Here is an 11,079-nt window from a genome sequence, read left to right on the forward strand (position 1 = left end):
ATTTGGTGAGGGTTGTCACAATAGTAAACATAAATTTACCATAAGCTAAATTTCCTTGAATCGCTCCTAGAAGAGTGTCTTGCCTATTGATAATTCTATTATCAACAAGGGCCATTTTTATAGGAAAATTAATTTCATCTCTAAATTGTGCTTTTAGGAGAATTTTGACTGCTCCTATATGTACCATATTGAGAGATTTTCTCAATTCTGATTTAATATGTAAAAGCTTTTTTGCTATTTCTTCCTTTGTTGGGAGTGGCAAATAAACTTCTCCTGATGTATATTTTATGTCAACTGAAAGTTCTTCAGCGTTAAAACAATAAAGTATTTTATTTTTTCTAGAAAAGGCTCTAGAAACTAAACTTTGTAAAGTTTTTGGTTGATTAAAAACTTGTTTTGTGTCAAGCTTGAATTTAAGCTTGCTAATTTTTGTTAGTTGATCAGAGTTAATCATATAATCTGATACAAAACCTTTTTCGTTTTCACTAAAGTTTATTACTTCAGTTGTTTATTCTGACTCTTCTGAATCGTTTTTAAATAGATCTTTATTTTTCATTTAAAATTTAAGAAATATCTTATTATTTTTTTAAAAAGAGCAAATTTGTTAGGGGGACGGGGGCCATGCGGGTAAGCCCTGTAGGGCAGTTTGCCACTTGGCAACACCCATGCCACCCCTAAGTTGCTTACATGGCAAACCTTTGCTCCTTAAGGGTGGGTGTGTGTGAGGAGGCGGGGTTCATCTGATTGGCAGGTGGAGTAAAAGGGTTTGTGGGTAAGGTAAAGAGGGAGAGTTGTACATACATATTGCTTTTTGTGCTGTTAGTTGTGTGTTTCCCCTGAGGAGGATAATGAATTTGTCGGTTGGCGGTGGGAGAGTGGAGGAGGCACTAAGAATGGTGGACAGGCAGCTGAGCAAGGGCAATTTCAAATTGTCTCTTTCTTTACTCCGTCACCCATCTCCACCTGCGCTCTTTCGCTTCGCTGCTGCCAAACAGGTCATTCATCGGATTATTTATTAGAATAGCACAAATCTTATTTCATTTTATGCTGCTGATAGGTTCCCCGGAGAGTCTCCTCGGTAGAGCAGTTACATCTCAGTGTCACAGAAACATCTACTCTCCACTCATTGCTTGATGCAATTCTTCATTCCATCCAATTATCCAACCTTTTTGTATGTTGACATCAACCACTTATTTAGTTTCTTAATCTTAAATAAGAATAGAATAGAATAGATTCATCAACTATGTATGCAGACTTCTGGCCAAGACAATGATGATATAGTCCAACACAAGTAAGCCTTCTTCTTCTTCTTCTTCATGTTGAAAATATATTAGTTAGTTTCTGGAATTGATCAAACAACTTATTGGGCAGGGCAGGGCAACTTCATAAAAGTCAAGCATTGACTATTTATTATATTCTTTTGAAATGCATTGTATTGTATTTACTTGTGCTTTTACAAATGCATAGACAAGTGGTGCAGCACGAAGCTGGTCATTTTTTAGTCGGCTACTTGCTTGGTGTTTTACCAAAACACTACACATTTTCAACTATGGAAGACAAAACTGCTGATGCACATGTCAAGTTTTTAGGCTTTGAATTTTTGAAGGAGGTGACTTGAAACAATTTTACAGCCTTCTCTATGTTTATTTAAGATTTATATTTACAGTGTTAGGATCTAATACAAATAGATTTAACATGCTAAATAACTAGAGTACATCATTAATAATAAGTTAATTACTACTCTAGGTCTCTAGTTATTTGTATGTTTGGTAGGTTAATTTCATTTGTACGGATAGTTATATTCTTCCTGGCCTTCCACATTGACATGCTCTTGTTTGTTGACTACTCGATTGATAAACAAGACCAGCTGCTTTCGAGACGCAACTGTCACTCCCAGTTGGCTTACCTTCAACTCTTCAAGAGTTTAGCTTTTGCTCAATTCGTTTCGAGCACTATGCCTAAAGCTCAAGCTCGGCTTCTTAGTAATTTTACAAGCTCCAGTTCGCCTACAATTCGGTCTGCTAATTAATTGTTTAGTCATATATTTTATTAATATGAAAACATAATATATACACATGTTTTTCGTTTGTTATCATAGTTATATTACTTACTATATACATAGTATGCACGTTTAGTTGCGGACCTAATCAACATCGGTGTATGAAGTGCGGGCTCGAGCACGATTGTTACATGAACTCCAGTTTTGTTTTAACCTCCCTTCAAGAACTTAAGCGGCTGGGCTCGTTTACACCTGTACATACATTTAAGAATGGAAATACTTTCCAAACTTCAGGATGGGTTAAAGTAATGTGGGTGTATGGTTGTTTCCTCTGTTTTCTAATTTGTCATTTATTTTCTATAATGCAGTTAGAAGATGTAGCGCTATCAAATAAAAATTCACATGAAATAAAGGCAGGTCATCGAGTGAGACTATTTCTTTTTATCTGCTCATTTATTTTTCGTTTTGGTATACTTTGGGATCAGACCGACCTCTAACATGCCCTTTTTACGACGCGTGCAGGCTCGTAAACGCAAGTTGTCTTCTACGGTCAGTTATCTTATTCTCCTGAAGCTTTTTGGTTTAAAAATTTTTCATTTGGCTCTTCCTTAATGTTCAATTTTTATTGAATATTGAGATTACTGAAGGTGGCACAAGTACAGCCCTTTCATTAAAAAATGTGCCTACTAACGATCTAGATGCTAGAGGTGGCCCAAGGGTGCGGCGATCAGGTTGGGTAATATGTCAATTGTCAAATGGGCTTTAGGTCGAAGGAGCAACTTTTTGTAGGTGTTCACAAGATATATTTTGTCCACATTTTTTGCATCCATTACGCCCCGCTCGCGGTATGCACATATAATGTATATATGTGTGGGCGCTCGGGTGGCAAAAGTGAAAGTGCACTAATTTTAAGGTTATTTTACTAATTTCGTGAAAATAATGTTAAAAGAGAGGGATGGTTAATCACGCATCATGTGGTGGCGTTGATAGCCGAAAGACAAGAGAGTACATGCACTAATTGGCCTTTGTCTTAATTGCCGAGTGTTATGTGTCTTATGTCAAGGTTTGAGACAAAACTACCATCGAGCCGGGGGACTCACTGGAAGCAGCCTCTCTATTCCTACGGGGTAGAGGTAATGCTGTCTACATCTTACCCTCCTCAGACCCTACCTTAGCTTTGCTATTGGTGGGATTTACTGAGTATGGTGATGATATGATGATGATGATGATGATGATGATGATTTTTTGCATCCATATTAAGGGGTGTGCACAGTTCGGTTCAGTTCGGTTTTCGGTTTTTGAAAACCGTTCGGTTTCGGTTTTAGCAACGGTTTGCTTGAAACAAAATTACATAAGATTCAAAAATAAAATGTATAATCTAAAATTTAAGAATCTTTTTTAAATGTTTACATTTAAGTTATTATATTTAACATTTTAAATTAATATTGTTCATATAAGTCTAACTAGGGCTCCAAACGAACCGGACGTTCGGCGAACCGTTCGTGAACCATTCGGTGGGAAGTTCGTTTGTGTTCGTTCGTTTATTAAACAAACGAACACGAACAAGCAATTTCGCTCGTTTAGTTAAATGAACAAACATGAACAAAGGCCGCATTTGTTCATTTATGTTCGTGAAAGTTCGATAACGTGTTTGTTTGTGTTCGATAGTTCATTAGTGTTTTAAGTTTTTTATATTTTTTATTTAAATACTTCAAAATTTCGACAAATAAAATATTTGATAAGTGCCAGTGAATTATATATTGTATTCATGAACGCTTGTTTGTGTGTTTCCATTTGTGTTCATCTAACGTTAGTTTGTGCTCGTTTGTGTTTATCAACGTTCGTTTCTGTGTGTTGCTTAAAATTAACAAACGAACACGAACAAGTTCATTTCCTTAACAAACGAACACGAACACAGAATATTGTCAGTAAGTGTTCATGAACAGTTCGTGAACACATATATTTCTTAACAAACGAATACGAACAAGGTCTTGTTCGTGTTCGTTCAGTTCGTTTGCAGCCCTAAGTCTTAACATTCTAATCTATTTTTACGTTTCTCCAAAGTTTTTATTAAGACATTTCTTTTATAATACTTTGAATGTCATTTAATTTTTATATTAATTTTTTTTTATTTCTTGTAGGCTAGGTAAGTCATTTCAATTATAAATAAACATGTTAATGTTTCTCTTTATTATAAATACTTAACATTCAAGAATAAAATAGATAATTTGTACTAGCATGGTTAAAAAACACTTAATCAACATTAAGTTAAAAATAAAAAAAAAATATGGATATCGGTTCGGGTTTTTTTTTTCGGTTATTGAAAATGATTATCCGAAAACCGAAAAGTTTTTTGGGTTCGGTTTAATCCATATGTAGTTTTTAGGTTTAAAATCCCTGAAAATGAGATATTTCGGTATTAACTTATGATAAGCCATTTCAAGCATAGCGGTATGAAAGTCAGTTTAAGGTGCTCCTCAACCAAGTTGATGTAGCAATTTATAAAATGTGAACTTCATAAAATCAGTTGATGTAGCAATTTATAAAATCAGTGGAAGTGGTCAAAATGTAGTTTGCTAAAGGGATAATTTTAACATAAATAAAATCCTAAATAATAATGGTCCAGAGTGTGGATGAGAAGAGAAGACGTGAACTGACAAGTATTTCATTTTACTTAGGTTTTAAGCAAGTTTGCTTGTGTGATTGTTGGAGGCTTGGTAGCAGAGCATCTAGCATTTGGAAACTCAAAAGGTCATTACGGGGATGTGGAGAAAGTATGTTTGTTGTTCAACTTTTTTTTTTTTTTAAGATAACCAACCAACCCACTTTAACCGCTTCAAACAGTTGAACAGAGTGCTCAAGTGGCAGCGATTAACTGAAGATGAAGCAAACAATCTAACAAGATGGGCTGTATTGAACACGCTCACAATATTACACCGTCATACCAAAGCAAGATCAAAATTGGCAGAGGCCCTTCTACACGGAAGATCAATTGGAAATTGCATTCATGTGATAGAAGCTAATTTGAACCATCCAATCTAATCTAAATATATAATAGAGTGAATTTCAAATATTGTCCTTTATATTTATACCCATTTTCAGGTGCAATCCTTTATGTTCAAATTGATGAGTTTTGTACTTTATGTTTTCAAATCATACACGTTTTGTCCTTTAAGCCAAATTCAGTTAATTTTTTCTGGAGTGAATTGCAAGTTTTGTCCTTTATCCTTGTATCGAATTTCAGGCGGTGTTCTTCATCTTTAAAATTGATGAGATTTGTACTTAATGTTTTCAAATCTTACCTGTTATGTCCTTTGTATCTAACCTAGTTAGTCTTTTCTGTTAAATGGCATCATGTGCATGTCACGTGAGTGTAGTTTTGTCTTTTCCACTATATGCATTTACCCCAAATTAATGAATCCAACCCTAACTACGAAAGAATTAAAAAGAAAACAAATAAAACTAACATACCCACCACACCCACCCACTCACTCACAATCACCTGCACCCCACCATCACCCGCAACCTCTGGGTGGACATGCACATAGCGTATAAGATCCATAGTTATGGAAGGCTTTGTAGATAGCGTATAAGACTTGTCCACCAACTCTTTGATGTGACAACATTGGGGCTACATATCTTGCAGTCAACCCGGTGTTTCATCAACACCAAACACTTGGAGATTGACTTGCATTTTATTCGTGACATGGTTTTGGGTGGTACTTTACATGTTCGGTATGTTTCCACTACACTCCAGATTGCATATATTTTGACCAAAGGATTGTCTGGGTTCGTTTGGACAATCTGAGGTCCAAGCTTCACGTGGATGATCCCCGTTCAGAGCTTGAGGGGGCATATTAGAGTGACTATATGTTATCTAGTGGTGGTTGGAGATCAGATATGACAGTTAGACATTAGTTGTGGTTGTTATGGTTAGATTAGAAGATAAGATTAGCAGGTAGTTCTCATACCATCATATATATAGGTCTCTTGTACTCCTCATTGAAAATAATGAGATTACAGATCTGTTCTTATACCTCTCTTTAGGATGAGGCAAGGGGGAGGTGTTAGAGCAAGTAAAGGGGTGTCCTTCCGGATGAAGATGTGGATTTTCAGAAGAGAGTAGTAACTAATGAAGAGATTCATCAACATGCGCGGGTGTTTTACAAAGATAAATCAGACAGCAGGGCATGCATGTGGAGGGAGGAGAGGAGACCGCTCAAGAACTTTCATTGTTACAACCAAAACCCCTAATTTCAGAGAACAGCTTCATCAAATCTATTATGATAATTACTGTCAACTGATGACTAATAAATTAAAACAAACGACGAGTCTTAGTAGCGGAATGCATGACACATTCCATTCCATCTTTTGCTTGAACACGAGTTAAAATATACAACAAAAAATCGTCTAAAATACTTATGTCACACTCCCTCCCTCCCTCTCTATATAATAATATGTATGTACTGTTACAAGCAGAAATACGCCGGTTATATGATAACAAACAACTTCACATAATGAAAATGCACCGGAGTCGATTCAATTTGCACTTAGACCCACCCGGGTCGGTCTACTTGAATGCTTTAAGATGGGAAACTTTAGGGGTTTCATTGGGCGGTTTGATGGTTCGGTCCTTGGGTTTGATGTTGCGGCCCTGAGTCTGCTTGATTGGACTTGAAGTAGCACTGTAACTGCCTAAGCTGTGACGGACCTTTGAACAAAGAGCTTTCTCATCAGCGGTTGAATGTGGTGTTGTATCACCACAGCTCTTTCGCCTAGTTAAGTTGGGTGATTTGGCACGAGTCAGAGGTAGCTGTCAACCAGGTAAACAAGCTATTTATTTCAACACACATTACAAACAGGTTTCTTTCTAATGGGTAGAAGCAAAAAGTTTAATTACAGGTTGAAGGTTGCCAAATGTGTTATTTATACTTGCAAGCTACTAACATACTTTCTTCAAAAAATAACAACCATATAGGGAAGAAGGTACCTTTTTAAGTTCAACCTTTGGTGGTGGTCCTTGACGGTAAAAAGAGGGAACGGGGTTTGCTTTAACAACCATGCTCTTTCTGAGCTGCCTTATAGCTTCTTCTTGCTCCTCCTGCAACAAAGACAGACCACCAACATTGTTCATTATCATGGACTTGGTAGAAAGAGAGAATATATAGGATGATAAGATAATACCTTGGTCCTTGCTTCATACTCCATCTTCTCTGCCTTAAGAGCCTCGTGCTTTTGCTCTAGCTTTGTATAATACTACAAGACAAGAAGGAATTAACAATAAGAGTGAGAGAGAGGGAGAGAGAGAGAGAGATTACCTCTTTGCGTTGTGCAGCACGTTGGGCACTTCTGAAAGAGGGAGCTATTCCAACAGTTACTCTTGATCTGACTACTGTCCGTGAGGTTGCAGCACTGTGCATTGATTGATTGATTGCTAAGGATAACAACAACACTAGCATATTACTTACATGGCCTGGCCTGGCCCAAACCTAACAAGTAAGAAAAGGATACGAAGACGCCACAGACCAATTATCTTCCTCATCAGGATATTTGTTTGAGTAAGATTTGTGTACCCTTGCTGCTGCTGCTGCTGCTGCAGAGAAAGGAGAGCCCTGCTTCCACACAATTCCTCATCTTAGTACTATTAATTATATTTTTCCTTATAATAAATAAATAAATAGAGTACCTGTGAGTTGTTGATAGGGGAACGGAAGCTATTAGTGTTATGAAGACCGTTTTCAGGAGGAGGCCCAATTATCTTCTCACTTACATTTGGAGTTTTTCCCACGCTTTCTTGCTTCTCAACACTTGTTTCAACTATGTTAACACTACTTTCTCCTCCTGATGCTTTTGGAGAATTACCATTAGACTTCAGCATTTGATTTCTTATCAATCAATATCCCTCCCTCCCTGCAAGAAAAGAAAATTTATTACGACAAAAGCAGAAGAAAATATCATATATACTTGCAGCCTCCGAAAAGATAACCCACCCTGGCCTGGATACAAAGAAATGCGTAGAAACACAAGCTCCTTATTATAATAAGTAGACCGAATTTTGCATTGCCAATCAAGTAAGAAGGAAGGAAGGCCACCACTATTATTAATTAAGTTTACCTAGATAGAAATTAAGAAAAGTGAAGTTGACTTGTCTACTTTCAAACAAACTTCCCACTGCAAAAACAAACAAGAATTGGTTAAGTGATGCTGAATGAGAATATATGGGACCTCAATCAAAAGCATTTTTCTTTTGTTGTAAACAATAATTGAAAGGGGATCTTGAATCCTTCCTATATATAGGCCCAGTCATTGAACAAATCAAATTCCAAACCTAGAATTTTATATATTATTATTATTATTATTATTATTAGCAAAGAGAGAATTAGAATATTCAGAATAACTGCGTCACTTTCCTTGGCCATGTGCAAGGGAAAAAAGATTGTTAATTAACAGCAAGCAAACCCTAAAAGCCAACATACATACAATGGAAACAAATACAGTAGTAGTCAACATACATTTACCAAACCAAACCAGACCAGATCAGCAAAGCCTCAAAACACTTATCAGGGACAACATACCAGGTTCCGATCTGTCAGGAAACATAACCAAATCTCTTGTGATTCTAGAGGAGAGAATGAAGCTGGAAACCGTTCAGGACAAAAGCAGAGTAGTGAGTGAATGAATGAATGCGTCTTGGTACGTACACATTTTGACCAGATAGCTTAGCTTTAGCTAGCTACTTTTCCTTTCCATATTTTTAACGCCGTTTCTTGCCGCCGTCATCACACGCCCCCCAACCAATTCCCCTGTATTATTTTTTAAAGTGAATTTCAAATTTTGTCCTTTATCTATATAGCACATTTCAGACGATGTCCTTTACCTTTAAAAGTGATGAGTTTTGTGCTTTATGTTTCAAAAACTTGCATGCTATGTCCTTTAGACTAGTAGGTATGGGGGCCGGCTGAGGCCCGGCTTGGCCCGGCGCCGATCCCCCACACCACCCCCCATAGGGTCGGCTCGGCAAGTTCGACTCCCACCAGCCGGAGTAGCCGTGCCTCTCTCCTCTCTCCTAACACACACACATCACATACATATATATATATATATAAAGGGGTTCATCCCCCACCCTTCTAGGTCCATCCCCTCCAAGCCGAGCCTACGTGGCGCTGACGTGGCGGCCCATCCCCTTGAGGATGAGGCTCTCCATACCCACTAGTCTTAGCACTAACCCAGTTAATTTTTAACGTTAACTTAGGTCAGGTGCAAGGCACATGAGGACAGTTTGGTCATTTAACCCTTTTATTTTAAATATGTATCTTAAATAAATAAAGATAAAAATAAAATAAGATATATTAAAATCCTAAAACCTTTCTCTCTCTAAACATTATCTCTCTCAACTCTCTTTCCATTTCTACTCTCTGTACCAGTTCCACCTTCTTCCAGCACCACCACCACCTTCTTCTTCTACTACCACCACCACAACGGCCTTCCACCACAATTAAATCCGGCCAAAAAAATAAACCACTATTGAAAATGCTAACCACCACAATCAAATTCACCCAATTTAAGACCTGCGAAACCAAAGCAACACCAAAATTAAATTCATTCACTTTCACACCACCTGCCATGATTTTATAGCCTATGGGAACATCAAATGTCCACTTGTTTAAACTTAAAGAGCCTAAAATATCAAAAGAAGATGGAAGATAAAGGATTGAAAAGTCCTAACCCACTGGCATCAAGAATCTGAACCGGGTCTTGTTCGAATGAAAGATCCGTTATTTTGTATGCAAGCAGAAGCTAACAAATTAATTTCAGCAGTAAGTTGAATAATGAGATGAAATTGACCATCCACTTGTTTAGCTTCAATCAAAACCATGGATCTAGATGTCGGAGACGTCGGAGCAGAACGTTGTCGTGGATGGTTTTAATGGGTTTCAATTAAAACCATGGATCGAGATTTCGGAGACGACAGTTTTCAATGGGACTTGATTAGGGGCTGAATAGATCGTGACGTCGGACCAAAATGTCGTCGGCTGATTTGCGTTGGTGGTTGATGGTGTGGGGTGGGTGGTGGTAGATGGTTGTGGTTGTTTTCGACGGAGATGGTGGTTCCGGCTGCGGAAACCGTCGACTGCACGGATTTGTACGGGGCTTTGAAATGTCAGTTCAATAGGTTGAGGGTGGATATCAATGCTTGTTTGATTTTGTTGAAGATGGATAAACAAACTTCAAAGTCGAGACAGAGAGAGGGAAAGAGATGGAGAGTGAGTGTGTGTGGGAGGGGATAAAATGAAAATAAGTTATATATTATCTTTGTACATAATATAGTCCCTACATATAACTTATTTACACAATGCTCTCTAGAAAGATGAAATATCAAAAATGCCCTTATGTGCCTTGCACATGATTTGATTTAACATAAAAAATTAACTTGGTTAGGCTCAAAGGACAAAACTTGTAAGATTTTGAAACAATAAGTACAAAACTCGTCAATTTTAAAGATAAAGGACACCGCCTGAAACTAGGTATATAGATAAAGAACAAAACTTGAAATTCACTCTATTTTTTACTAAATTGTCAAAATCGTCCTTAAGGTTTAGTTCTGTTTGTCAATTTCATTTAAAATGAATGACTTTTTTGTACTAAACAACCATTTAGCTTTGGCATTTTTTGTCATTTTCATCCAATCCAGTAACTTAGTTTACTTTTTATGTTAAGTTGAAGGATATTTGAATGAAACTGCCAAATATAAAACCTTAGGGACGATTTTGGCAATTTACTCAAACTCTTTTTAATTTCTTTTAGAGTAAATTACGATTTTAGCCCCTGTGGTTATATTACTTTACCCTTTTAGCCCGAAAAAGATTTTTTTAACATCTGAGCCCCCAACGTCTTTTTTTCTAACCCTTTTGGCCCCTAACACTAACCGCATCCATTAGATGTTGGGGGCCAAAAGAATTAGAAAAAAAAGACGTTAGGGGCTCAGATATTAAAAAATTCGTTTTTGGTCTAAAAGAGTAAAAGTGATATAGCCACAGGAGCCAAAATCGTAATTTACTCTTTCTTTTATTTAATTAATT

General features: G+C 37.1%; 2 protein-coding genes across 8 annotated transcripts; one reads left to right on the forward strand and one right to left on the reverse strand.

Annotated features, from left to right (window-relative positions):
* The first annotated feature begins 715 nt into the window (after nt 1–715).
* On the forward strand, nt 716–5,157 carry LOC110895728. Of its 2 annotated transcripts, none has more exons than XM_022143057.2 (8): nt 716–995; nt 1,058–1,171; nt 1,254–1,291; nt 1,468–1,609; nt 2,368–2,424; nt 2,522–2,548; nt 4,678–4,773; nt 4,844–5,157. In XM_022143057.2, the coding sequence occupies exons 1-8, from the start codon at nt 849–851 to the stop codon at nt 5,039–5,041; spliced, it is 819 nt and encodes a 272-aa protein (XP_021998749.1). In that variant the 5' UTR covers nt 716–848; the 3' UTR covers nt 5,042–5,157. The 2 variants fall into 2 exon arrangements, with proteins under 2 accessions (XP_021998749.1, XP_021998750.1); XM_022143058.2 differs by having other exon boundaries at nt 2,368–2,412.
* Nucleotides 5,158–6,278: 1,121 nt separating this feature from the next.
* On the reverse strand, nt 6,279–8,800 carry LOC110895729 (protein WVD2-like 2). Of its 6 annotated transcripts, none has more exons than XM_022143064.2 (9): nt 8,575–8,800; nt 8,114–8,170; nt 7,990–7,995; nt 7,686–7,909; nt 7,511–7,611; nt 7,318–7,411; nt 7,184–7,255; nt 6,990–7,100; nt 6,279–6,812 (listed from the first exon to the last, which is right to left on the reverse strand). In XM_022143064.2, the coding sequence occupies exons 4-9, from the start codon at nt 7,875–7,877 to the stop codon at nt 6,570–6,572; spliced, it is 813 nt and encodes a 270-aa protein (XP_021998756.1). In that variant the 5' UTR covers nt 7,878–7,909; nt 7,990–7,995; nt 8,114–8,170; nt 8,575–8,800; the 3' UTR covers nt 6,279–6,569. The 6 variants fall into 6 exon arrangements, with proteins under 6 accessions (XP_021998756.1, XP_021998757.1, XP_021998752.1 ...); XM_022143065.2 differs by having other exon boundaries at nt 8,512–8,800; XM_022143060.2 differs by having other exon boundaries at nt 7,990–8,170.
* Between the last annotated feature and the right edge of the window lie 2,279 nt (nt 8,801–11,079).

The sequence above is a fragment of the Helianthus annuus genome, chromosome 12 (genome assembly GCF_002127325.2).
Source record: "Helianthus annuus cultivar XRQ/B chromosome 12, HanXRQr2.0-SUNRISE, whole genome shotgun sequence".
Lineage (NCBI taxonomy): Eukaryota > Viridiplantae > Streptophyta > Magnoliopsida > Asterales > Asteraceae > Helianthus > Helianthus annuus.